The sequence below is a fragment of the Podarcis cretensis genome (genome assembly GCF_951804945.1).
Source record: "Podarcis cretensis genome assembly, chromosome: 5".
Classification (NCBI taxonomy): domain Eukaryota; kingdom Metazoa; phylum Chordata; class Lepidosauria; order Squamata; family Lacertidae; genus Podarcis; species Podarcis cretensis.
In genome coordinates this window covers 47,360,572-47,374,281 of record NC_137174.1, presented here as the reverse complement: position 1 = coordinate 47,374,281, position 13,710 = coordinate 47,360,572, and the positions used below count along the sequence as shown (strand labels likewise).

The window sequence follows — 13,710 nt, the reverse complement described above, 5'->3', positions numbered from 1 at the left end:
ATATCTTAAAGACAAAGGCTATATCTAAAATACAAAGTACTGCTAAAGTATGCTAAATAAATATATTGGCCTTTTGGAGACCAATTATATTTTGTTCTACATCAGAAAACAGTTAAAGTAAAACTTTATTAATTCTTCATTCCAAACTATAAATGTTAAATTTTAAAACACACACACAACTTCAGAGCCTTTGCTTTCCCAGTGCTATAAATCCATCAGTATTCAGTATATGTATTCTCTTATTTACTCATGCACAAAAAGGTCAAATAGGCACATGGGAAATAAATCTTTGCTAATTGAAACTTCAAAAGTTTCCATTTTGAACATGTAGATGGTTGGGTTGTATAAAGCATGCCAACACCTTTCTCTGTAATTTTTATTTAAGGGGCCTTTACATACAAGGGGGGAAAGTTCCTGGACACTTCGGTCTACAGTGTCACTGATAATCTTTGAAAGAATAAATATGCACTCATATATATTAAACAAAATCCTATGGAGTTCGGTTACCCTGAGTTCAGTTCAGGATTCAATGGGGGGAAATTACTCCTAGTAATGCAATCCATGCCAACAATTCCATGGGGGAGAGGAACTGTAAGCAAAGGGTGGTAGGTATCATTTCACCTAGAAAATAGCTATATCAGTGTCTGGAAAATAAGCCAGTGAATGTTTCTGATCTGGTTGCAAATTGCAGAGAATTCACCTTCTAAAATGTGTTTAATAAGACATGGTGCAATTCAAGTTCTCAAAATCTGCATACATTATTCTAGTAATCCTTATAAAATCCTTGTATGAGAGGTCAGTATGTTCACTGAATAAGCAGACAGAGGGATGAGACCAAGAGAACAGTGGTTTGCCTAAGGTCATGTAGAGTTTGCGGACATAGTAAAAACGCTACATTAACCACACAGTCAATGTACATCCTTAAAACACTGCCCTTGTTACACAGGCAAGTAAAACAGTTCCACTATCACTAGAGTTCAAAGTTTATAGGGAAGTTACGAAAAATTCTTGGGAAGTTAAGAAAATTCAGATAAAATCTCTGTGATGCAGCCATGGACAGCTGACATATCAGAGTATCAGGTGACTCAGCACGTCATCTACAAGAACTCTCATGATCCAATAATTTCATCTACTGAGACATCAAGTACAGCATCTTTGGCTGTGGTCAAAGCCAGATAAAGAATGTGGAAAGTGTTGAATGAATGTTATCTGGGGTCAGCCTTGTTCCAACCCTTGGCTCATGTGTTTAAGCATTCACTTAAGATACTGCTGTAACTGTGAGGAACATTGCTACATAGCTTTTTTATATGTGAGATGAAGCTCAAGAGCAAAATGATTTCTAGAGCAAGATTCACAGCTCTTCATACCACACCTCTTTCACTTGCAGGCTGCCATGAGAAAGGATAAAATGAGCTATATGTTGGCTACAATACTGTGAATGGATTTTCATGCATATGGGCTTTTCTATGTTCTTATAGGGGCAAAGTACAAGTGTGCACTGATCCACAGTGGACCATTAGCTTTCTTACAGTGTGAATTTCTGATAGGAGAAGGTTGCTCCCCTCCCCGTTTCTGGCATGAGTCTCTGGAAAATCCCCAACAATATCCATGGACTTTGTGCAAATGACAAGAGGATTGTGGCCATTAACTGCAATACAATCTACATTTAGATGTGCTTCAAATCCTACATGGAAATGAAGCACATACTGTTCTGCATTTTGGCTTTTTTTGTGAACAGGGACACCTAATGGTACAATTCCAATAAGGCTTTCAGTGGCTGGAATTAGTGTGCGGGCAGTTACTGTAGACCCTAGATTATTCACTGCAACTAGGAGCATATTTGACTGAATAATCAGTAGACTAATGGTATTCTCATTGTTTAAGCTCTTTTACAAATTAGCAGTCATGTGCACTTACAAGAAACAGTGAAACAATACTATTAGGGAAACAATGTATTGTTGAAATGCAGCAGAAGGAGATTACTAGATAATAGCCAGTTTTAGAATCATAAAGAAACATTGGCAGATTCATTGGCAGATTCAACAATAATCAAATGAGCCAGAGTTCAGAAGTACATGTAGTGTTGTGTATGTGCACAATAAAACATTTACAATTTTTATTCCTTCGCCTATCTGAAGCCTGGTTCCTCAACATCAAAGTATTCTTATCTAGGACAGTCTGAAAAAAGACAGCATTGTTTAATCTTTAAAGAAATTTGCTGCCAAGTTCAACTCGTACCTCTGTCTATGTTTTCATCACTGATTTAATCCTTAGCAGTGTTCAGGAATCTGTATCTTTGCAAAACTCTCAGGTATGTTGACTATGGCTGTGATCCAGAGGTCCATGTATGAGCCTTATGCCTACTAGAATGTTTTTAATTTTCCGTTCTCAACAGTTGCTACTACAGAACCCCTCCAAACTGATTTTTTAGAACTCATGAGTTCAATTAGGCACACATCCATGCAGCTCCAGATACCACAGTTCTTGAAACTGCAGACAAAGGAAATATGCCCAGAATGAGCAATAGCCATTGCTAATCTTGTGGCCCACTATATTCTCCAGATATCTTCATGGATGGTCAGACTCATTAGGAGGTGTGGGCAACTTCTGGTTCCCCAGATGTTTCTGAACAACAACCCCTAACATCCATGCTTCTTTGGGCTGATGGGAGTTGTACTTCAGCAACATCTGAAGAACCAAAGGTTCCCCACATATTCTCCATAGGAAACCTGGCATCACTTGGCAATGAAGGCTTCCCAAATACTGAACATGTGCACTCAGCTGGTAGGAAGTCAAAGCAATGGATGTCAAAGCAACAGATGCTGCTGCTTCTTTTCCTTAAAGGGGAAACTGAGCAGAGTTTTCAACAAACATAATTCAAATTTAGTAAAGCTATTTGGGGGGGGGGGTCAGACAAAGTAGCTTCACTTAGTCATCCTCACCCAATATCTTAATGGGTAAGGAAGAACCATGTTTTTATCCTTCGTGTTCTCTGCTAATTATGCACCCAGTTTTACCACACGATAATCAACCTATGCTCTTTGAAAATGTATCCGTTACAAAGGTTTAAGTGATACAATGCACCACCAGCCACTCAGAAATTGCAGTATGCAACATGAATGTTCTTGTTTTAAAATGTTCAGTTGTCATCGCTGGCTAATGGTCTTAATACCAGTCCGCTCTTCATGCACAGAAACCCATTGTTAGGCTGCCACAGTGTGTGTTTCATGAGCTTCCCCAGAGGAAGAGGCTGTCGTGTCTACCCTGCTAATCTTGGGGTTAACCACTATGATCCTTGTTATAGCACAGGCTATGATCTGTGTTATAGCACAGATGCTTTAGAACATCTGAACTACCAAGAACAGCTTTGCTTGGGCGAGGGAAAATATGGAAAGCATAACAATGAAATAGTGTGACTGAAGGATTTTTGATTTTTTTTTTTTACTTTGTTATATATATACATATATAACATTTTTTGATTGGAAAAGAATAAAGCAGAACTACTCTGGAATGTGAAATGCAAGACGCAATTTCTCCCACACACGGCTGAAACATAGAACCAGCCAAATGGGAGACACTTCTAGAATCTCTTGGCAATATATCATCAGATTTTTTGGGAGCTCGATAGCAGTTAGGAATGCTTGGAGATGAAAATCATTCATGTCAGCCCCATCACAATACAGCCTTGCAATGGTACCTCTGCATGAGCTTGGTAATTGCGGTTGGAAATATAACACTGAAATGCCAAATCTCATACAGAGTAAAAGGGAAGGGTAGGTGGACTGTGCTATCATTATGGCCCCAGTCCCATTCCATCCAGGATACGATACATAAATGGTTGGTATACATTCAGATGTTGGGATTATAGCATTCGTTTTCCTGGCTGCAATTCTGTCCCTGTTTCCAACATTCCTTTTACACTGAATTACCAATTGTGTTATAGAACTATGGGTTTTTTTATTGACATACGGCTATGTCATGCTAAATTTCATTTACACCAGCAGCCATGCTGTGACACAACTGCAGATGTCATTGGACATGTTGCCATCCTTTTATGCACATGAATGCTTGTTTTTACCCAAGAAATGGCAGAAAGATTACCTTCCCAAATTTTGGCACCCATGAAAAGGGTTGGGAAAGAACAGCACAAAATTCCTGCAGTTCTCTGAGTTAACAGGGCTGCAAACAGATTTTTTTCTGGAAGCATTTAACACAGAAATGAGCACCAAAATTCTGGTCGATTCCACTTGGTTTGCAAAAGGGGCTTTTATGTCACGTGAAAGAGTGTGTATCATGCCGAAATTATCAGGTAAGGAAACATCAGGGAAATGGAATGAAGTGCTGTCTGAGTATAAGCCATAGTCATTTTTATGTCATGTCCTTACCACTGTAATGCACATACAACTAAAAGCATCACTAGGAAAGCATGGTAATGAACTACACACTGTTTGTAGGGAGAGAGAATGCAGCTGAATGTTGTTTCATTGCTACAGGATAAGAACATAGGAACCTGACTTAAGTCAAAAGCTGCCAGAGTCTAAGTGTATCTAGCTCAGTATTGCATGCACAGGGTGGCAGCAGCTCTCCAGAGTTTCAGATACAGATCTCTGCCAGTTGTACCTGGCAGGGATTGACCAGGGACCTTTTGCATGCCAACCATGCAGCCTCCACTGATCAACATTGCTTCTCTGCAGTATGAGATGTCAATATGTCCTAATTAGTAATGTTGATTGCAAAGCAATTGACCTTTCAATAAAACACAGGGCTAGAAGGCTGCCTGCTCCAGAAATGTCTCCAAATTGAGCCCTGGAGAAAGGTTACAAAATTTAAAAATGATGATATTGTTTAAAGTGCAAGAATTCTACTCCGGAGTTCTCATCAGCTTTGGACTTGAGAGAGAAACAAAAGGTTTGGGGGGGGTGTGCATGTGCCCTGCTTTGCATATGTAAGAACTGGGGAAATGATAGAAAAGGGGTAGTTCTATACTCTGAAACCTGTTCTCCATTTTCCTTAAAAGTGTTCTTCCCCTGCAAAAGAGCCCTGTGCTTTTCTATTTCTCCAAAGTTCTGCAGCCTCCCTGGCTGCCCACACTTCCTGATATGAAAAAACCTCAAGGGAGAATTTATACCTGGGTTTAACTGAAGTCCAGGAATCTGGGGATACTGGTTACTGTGTGCATGAGATTGGTGGGCTCAATAATTTCATTTATTCAGTAGGTTCTTCATTTTACCTGCTTACTAGTTCAGTTGGAAAAGCATGAGGCTCTTAATATCAGGGTTGTGGGTTCTAGCCCCACATGGGGCAAAAGATTCCAGCACTGAAGGGGGTTGGACTAATGACCCGCATGATCCCATCCAATTCTACAGTTCTATGATTTCTGCACTGACTTCTTCAAAAATGCCTTCACTTAAAATAAAAGGAGAAGAATAGCTGACAGAAGCACAGTGTCCATGGGAAAGTCCAGCCAATGATGACATGAGGTTTTTATAAAGTGCAGGCATCTGGGGAGGCTGCAGAATACATATCTTAGAAGATATGGTTTGCAGAATCAAAGAAGGGACACTTACAAAACACTTCAGCTGCCATTAAATTAAAACAAATGCAATGAATATCCTGCACCCCACTCATGAGAATGACATGAAAATTTTCTCTCCATTTTGATAAGAAAATTTCTTTTCTCATTAATTCATGAAGAATGGTTATCAAAATTGCATAATATATTTTTGGCACAGCATTAAGAAGGACAAAGCAAATAGATGGTGAGCATATGGGCATGTAGTGGCAAGGAAGTAAGTTAAGTGAGGGGCTGTGTGATCCAAAAGGCGCAATGCAAGTATGACAAATCCAATGAGTAACAGCACCTGGATATATTTTTTTAAACCCTTTGATAAGCAATGACATTCGCTAAGAGCAAAGCACACAGCCTCTAGCTCTAAACAATTTGTGTAGGGTTTCTTTCCTCTCCCTCTCTCTGAGCTAGTTGCTCAAGTGTTGCCAAAAGCCCATGCCAGGTGTAAAGTCCACAGTCAGGCTTTTCTCTTGCTTTGAAAGAAAGTTTCTTCCTTCTCAGTTTATCCAAATACCTAGAGGCAAGCACCAGTGTGGATTCCTGCCTGCCTCTGCCCCTGTCTCAGCACGTCCCAGCCCTCAAGTGCTCAGGTAAGTATGTCAGGCTTATCCTTGCTCCTGTAAAGAGTTAGTCAACAACTGCAAACCTCGCTGCCAGAAAGCAAGTTGTGACTTGGGTAGACTATATACATTTAACTCTTGCTGGAAATTAATTAAGCAGCACTTGAACGTTTATATTAAGGATGGAGTTTTCTCTACTGCTGTGGCAGAATAAGGTTCAACTAAACCTTGTAAGGACACCAACTTGAATATCCCCTGTGATAAAAAGGATCTCCCTACACCCTCAACAACTACACTATTGTCAAAGGAGTTGTGGAATTTGTACAAAGATCAACATGAGCTTGAGCAGTCATTTGGAAAGGCCTAAAGGCTACCCTTAATTAATTCCTGAAAACAAATGAAATGTTTTATTATGTTTTATTTTTAGTGATATCTCACTACTGCTTTGGAGAAAGAGTTCTGCTAATACCTGTGGATAGGTACGTGACAATTACTCTCACACCCTTTATTGTGTTTTGTGTTTGGACTCCAGCAGTACAACCTACCCAACAATAATCTTACATAAGCCCACTGCAAATACCCATTTATTACACAGACATAATATATGGCTGCTGTTCCTTATGTTCATAAATTCCATTGTGCCTCAGAACAGCCATACATAGACTCAACTGAGCTATAATGCACAAGTTCACGGTGCTTCTTCCAGACTGACATAGGCTCACCATTGTAGACTTGTAACTTACCCTTCCTCTGACTGCTGTAATAATTACACACAAACCCTGTTGCTTGGTTGTAACACCATAACGTTTTTAATTATGGCTATCATCAGCCATACTTTATGTCAAAGACCAAGTAAGTGACTCATTTTCAATCTCTGTTCAATCCTTTCACAAACTTACACTCAGTGGGAAATGGGGGACAGAATCTACATGTGCAAAGCGTACAGCATGTTCCCAACACCCAAACCATAGTTTGGCCACGACACCTAGTATGAGTCACACACCTAGTATGAGTGTCTTATCCAAATTAATACATGGCTGTAGAATAGACTTGCTTAATGTGTAGTCGTTAGGCTACAACTCCCATCATTCTTTACCACTTGCCATGCTGCCTGTAATTGTAGCCCAAAACATCTACAGGGCACTAGATTGATGGAGCCTGTTTTCTACTCTTCACACACGATCAGTTTCCTACACATATGTCACTATGACCGAAGCAGTGTAACGGTTAGGAGAAAGGTCACTGGGTTGGCGCGAGAGGCAAGTTCAAATGTACAGGAGCGCGGGGCAGCAGAGAATGAGGATTGGGAACCGGGTCCTAAAGCCCGCAGGAGGCAGGGGGAGGAGCTAAGCGACTCAGCGTCGGAAGAGTCCAGAAAGGGCAATGCCCCAGCAGGCAGGAGGACCCAGAAGAGGAGAGAGCAGCGGAAAAGGTGGAGCAGGGCTAGGATCTTAAACTGGTGTCAGAGGGGAGGAGACTCAGACGGGACTTCGCCGATCTAGGGTTTAAGATGTAGGGCTGCGCGCTGCGGCTTTGAAATGGAAATTGAACTTCAATAAAGACTTTTGTACATTACGACAGCCTAGCGTTGGTCCTCTGTGAGCTGGGACCTAGAGGCAGCTCTGACACTATCATTTATGAAATCAGTTACTCCCGATGCATGCATGCAATGTTGCATGTAACGAACTTATGCACAGCATGAAGCATGCAGGGGATTCAGTAAAATAACTACTTCTGTTCACTGCACATGATGGCATTCACATTATCAAACTCAGAAGTGATATCATACAGAAAATTCATGTTGTGTGAAATGGTCCATAACTCTTTTGTAAGGTAAAGGTAAAGGTACCCCTGCCCGTACGGGCCAGTCTTGACAGACTCTGGGGTTGTGCGCCCATCTCACTTAAGAGGCCAGGGGCCAGCGCTGTCCGGAGACACTTCCGGGTCACGTGGCCAGTGTGACATCGCTGCTCTGGCGAGCCAGAGCCGCACACGGAAACGCCGTTTACCTTCCCGCTGGTAAGCGGTCCCTATTTATCTACTTGCACCCGGAGGTGCTTTCGAACTGCTAGGTTGGCAGGCGCTGGGACCGAGCAGCGGGAGCGCACCCCGCCGCAGGGATTCGAACCGCCGACCTTTCGATCGGCAAGTCCTAGGCGCTGAGGCTTTAACCCACAGCGCCACCTGCGTCCCACTTTTGTAAGGTACTAGTTTATAATAAACGTGACAAACGTCTCACAATATAAGCTCTGAACAACAAGCTCAGTTTATATGGTACAATTTTTGTGGGGAAAGGATTACTTCCACAGGCTAAGACCCATGATTTTATTTAATCATAAAATACAGACATATATTACTCAGTGCCTGCTCACCCTTTTAGGTTCCCACCTACATTACACCCACTATGGCATTGTTTTAAGGATCTGCATTAAGGCAATCTTATACCTGGAATATGATCATTTACAAAATTTACCAATATTGAAATTCCTGAAATTCTAATTAAAAGAAAGGGGTTGGGAGAGGCTTACATGAATGCGGAGCAGGCAGGTGATTACTGGCCAAGTTGCCAATTTATATGGGGGATGAAGATGTACTCAGAGAAAAACAGAAGTGGCAAACTGTACAATAGATGCTTTAAAAACATGGCATCTTCTCTCCTTCAATAGAGACTATACAAGCTGAAATGTAAACACTGACATGTCCTAGCTACTAAGCAAGAGCCCCATCTTGAAAACGGGACAACGCCAAGGACATTTGCTGAACAACAGATACATAAAACATGTAATGAACTGGCAAAAGTAAATAGGGAACAGTTGTTTGTCCTTTTTCACAGCACCAGAACTGTAGCTATCTGACATATTAAGATCAAGAGAGACTTTAAACAGACCAGTTTTTTGTTTTTTTTTACACATTATGCTGTTGAACTGAAAAGAACATGATGGGCAACAAAGTTACTGAGTTTAGACAGAGCCAGTCATTTTCAGTAGAGCTCAGCATCTACTGCTAAAATAGCCAAGGCAGAAACCCTTAATGCATGTGGTAGCCTTCAGTAACTTGCAACTCAAGAGTGAAAAATACTTGCAGTTTATTTAATTGCTGATTTCATCAAAGCTGCATATGTACCACTGAAGCCAAGATGCTGAGCTAGAAGGATCTTACATTTCTATCCTCTAAAAAATAGAATAAAATGTTCTCTGCCTTTTCCCGTAATCTGCAGCCCCCAAACTGTACAGCTGCCTTTCCGATTAGTACCCAAATTCTATTCCATTTTCTCTGCTATCAACAATGTTCCTATCTAGAGTTTGCAGCAGTTGCCGCTCTACAGGGTCATGCCAAGCGCATAACATGAGCAAGGTAAGAATGCGCTATCAGGATGACAGGGAAGGAGTGGACTTATTTCCAGTTTGGATCAATTCACCCTTCTATAGCTTTTCTGGCTCCTCAATGTGGAAGCCAGACACATACACAAGCACACAGCATTCTGTTAATAATAATAAGAGTCATAATTTCAGTACAAGAAACACGAAAGTAGAGAACATTACCAATCATCAAAATGTCCACCTAAGGCAGTGTCTGTTTTACTTCTGAGTCTCCAGACAAGTTCTACAGTGCAGCTAGAAGCTAAATGGACTACTAAGAAAATTCTGCTTACAGCCGAATGTTCTTCTCACATTTGCAGCAAAATATTAGATAGTGATGTACTTCCTACATTCACAAATCTGAGCTAACAGCTGAGAATATTTAGCATATGCACTTCAAATGAAACCCTTCGCATTCTGCTACCTATTAGTGCATGCATGGCAAAAGATTCAGGCTTTCAAAAGTTATTACAGGCAAGTTAATAATGGCTATTCCCAATTTAGCATTGTGTCACCATTTGGCAACAGGCTTGCCGAGAAAACTCCAAAATCTGTGATGTAATAAGAGGTTACACTACAATGTGTCACACAGACACATTAGTATAACGTACTGCCACATTTTAACACTATTCATTACCATTAATATCAAACAGGTCTGCTCTGAAATCAGCTGAACCCATGGAAGAGAGAGAAAAGAAGGGAGCCCACAGGTTAGCTTAGCTGAAAGCACAAGGAACGAATAATGTCTGAGAGGCTTCCTTCCCTGCACTAATCTATGCCTGTGTATCACATGAAGCTCAACTATTAATACTGCTTTTCCTCCTCTTCATCCCTGGAACATAAAAAAAGCAAGTATAAGAAGAGATGAAAGAGTAATAAAGGGGAATAGGTTTAGATTTCTGGGTTAATGCTCTGAACTTTTATCACAAATCCACACACTGTAACTGGATTATTCATGAACATTTTTTTTTTTTTTTGAAGATTTAATTAACTTTCCTGAGTACTTCTACTTCTCTTTCCTACACCCAATTCATCTTCTCTATGTTTTTCATGTTTGGCATCACCTTTGCCAGGACTGGAGCAGTAAGAGACATGCTTCATAATTTGCCTCTGCTACTCTTTCCTTCTCTCCCCCTCCTCCCTGGTCAAATTACCATTGGGTAAATTACTCTCCAGCTCTATAAAAGCTTGGTCATCTGCATTATCCTAGCCAAGTATTAAGGAAGATTTTACTACACACAACGTGCAAATCTATGGTACGATGTGTGGTAAAATGATCATTAATATGAGCTTCACATCAAACTGTTAATCTCTCATCAGCGAAGAAAATAGTAAAAATAATAGTAATAGTAGTAATAATAGTAAACATAAATCCCAACAGATTAGTTTATGTAGAAGGGCAAACAACTAAAACAAGCAAAGAGAAATTCATTTCATACTGCCCAATTTAAATCTGGTTTCTATTCTACAATTTACTCAATTGTTTCAAATTTAATTGAGGGCCAATGTGTTTTAGCAAAATGGGTTCAACACAGGGCAACTAATTGTGGTCAGTTGCGTATTAAATATGAAGGCACATTTGCTCTGCAGAGTTCTACAGACTTTTTCCTGGATCTGTCATCTAACCACCATCAAAGTATGTGATTGCTCTGTTTGGTTAACGAATGTAGCACCAAATCAGTTCCATTCTGAGCTGTGTTTAGCAATGGGAAATACAAGGAATACAGTGTTGGGGGTAACAGAAGGAAACTTTTTAAAAATATTATTTACCTATATTATTTATCTTGGGAAGGAAGAGACCCACACACTAGGGAATTCAAGGGAAATAGCTATTGCAGGTTTCTAAATTATATTCTGCATTACCACATAATTCAACTCTATGCTACAGTAATCTTCACAGTGTACCTTTCTGGCTCTTACAGTTGAATGGAATATGAATAGTGACCAAAGAACCAGCTCTGTGGGAGAAACTGAAAGTCAAGTGGAAGAGTCCCCTGTGGAGTCTAACACTTCAGCACTGGGCACCTGAATCTAGCTACCATTCTGATACAGCATCACTATGGCGTATTGTGAGAAAACAAAGTGGTGGCTAGACCCAGCCAACCAGAACTGCAAGAGCACTGAACTGGGGTGGTGGGGACGGGGGAATTAAAGGAAGGCCCAGGCAGCTTCCCAAGGATGCCAGGTACTGATGCCAGCCAGCCCTAAATAGGACAGTCCTAAATGTGTTGAGCTCAGAAAAATCCTCTTACTTCTGCAGGTTAGAAACCAAAGGATAAAGAAACCCAGGGCTCCTTTCCCATCATTACCATTGCTGTTTCCTCTTACTTTGCGCTAAATTTCAAATTCTGGATCATTTCCCAAACCCGGTGAAACAAAGCTTACCATGGTTGCAGCTGAGACCAACAAGTACTGAAAACAGCACCAAATGTTTCAAAATGTAACCCAAAATCCCAAATTCTAACATGCCATTGCCAAATAAATATAATGAGAATTAACAGACAAACATGACATTTTCCAAAATGGGTTTGTAAATACTATAGATTTCCTTTAAGAAAGGGAGGTACATGCTTTTAGAAAAAGTGCATTTCAAGACCCTCAGAAGAAGAAACGAGACCCCATGATGGCAACTAAGCACATTCAGAAACCCCTAATCACGATGGAAAATCTTGGCCTTACTGTTTACTTTTATGATTCTCTCTATGAAAGTAGCAGACATAGCAATAAATGACATAACTCTCATTACCATTCCATTCATTCATGCAAGTCACCAATATTTTCTGCCAGGAAAAATAAACTGTGCAGAATATTCTTGAAGGCTAGGGGCTTCTGGTAAATATTTGCCTAACTTTCAGAAAACAAAAGAAAATTTCCCCAAAAAGTAAAACTGCATACACTGTGGGGATTTCAAGACAGTGTCTTTTTCAGACAGTTTCATTCCTGGTATTTTAAAAGAAGTTTTTTCCTTCTAGACTCCCCTACTTTTCTGCAACACAATTCTTTGAAGTACTGTGCACGAAAGGAGAAAATACTCTTAGGAGAGAAGTGTATATATTCCCTTGGTTTCCTCCTTTGCTAGATATTGTGGACACACCCACTCCCTGGTGAGGGAACATAATTCAGCTGCACCCTTTCAGCAGCTGGTCTGTACAGGATGGAGTCATGTGGAACGCAATTTACTACTATTCCTGGCAGCCGTTGGAGCTGCACCTTCAATAAACATTGTTTAAACAAGTGTTCAAACAAAAAAAAATGGTTTAGTCTCCAGGTTAGTTCACCTCAGCTGAATAAGGAGATTTTGCTGTGGGGAGGGGGAAGAGAGATTTCTATAGCTCTCCAACATCCTAAGTTTCTTTGGGTCTTAAAGAATCAGGCCACACACCACAAATTAAACCTATCAAAGTGATTAAGATCAACCCTGAATTATGTCAAGAACCTATCATTTTTAAATTTTTAAATTAAAAAAACCCATCATTCCATTTGTTAATTTACTGTACTTAAAAGCACTTATAAACAGTTTAGTATTTTAAAATCTCTAAGCAGGAACAATAATGATCATTAAAACAAAAACACAACAGTAAAGAAAAGAATATGAAAACAGGAATTCAAACTAACAGAAAAACAGGGCCTGATCTGAAGCAACTAATGGTCACTGCTTTGTGGTATGGCCTATTCTGCTTCACATATGCTCCATTCTAAGTCCATTTTAAGTATTACGTTTAGTTATTTTCACATTTTAAAAAAAAGATAATTAGGAGGAAAATAAATCTAAGTCATCACTTAAAGAAAGAAAAAAAACATTTAGTCACTGAGAGTTTACTCACCAACAACATCAAGGTGGTACGTGTGGTTGATGGATCCATGAATATTCTCCACAATACAGGTATAATTTCCTTTGTCCGATGGGACTACGCTCTCCATTATGAGACTCCAATGCTGATTTCGGACCTAAGAGAATTTCAAAAGTGTTTTAATTAGCTGACACCAACCCTCATCATGGGCTCACAAAGATGATGCATTTTAACCCTTCAAATAATTCGTTGTTTTTCTACTCTAACACACCACAATGGCTGTGGTACCCCTGAAAAGTAGTCAGATGCTTAGAAACCCATAGTGGAATAACCCGCATCACTATGTCAGCATGGTGGCAGTGTCACAAAACTCCAAATACAGCAGGAACAAAAACCCAAATGATACAAAATTAGCAATTCTGCATGGATGC

The 13,710-nt window shown here is 40.1% G+C and overlaps 1 protein-coding gene across 8 annotated transcripts in view; it reads right to left on the bottom strand.

Moving 5' to 3' along the window:
- Positions 1–13,710, bottom strand: part of FGFR2 (fibroblast growth factor receptor 2) — a 146,375-nt gene that overhangs the window by 44,010 nt on the left and 88,655 nt on the right. For all 8 annotated transcript variants that reach the window (XM_079976635.1, XM_079976640.1, XM_079976636.1 and 5 more), the window contains one exon: positions 13,313–13,436. In XM_079976635.1, coding sequence (XP_079832761.1) covers positions 13,313–13,436 — 124 coding nt within the window. The remainder of the gene's footprint in view (positions 1–13,312; positions 13,437–13,710) is intronic.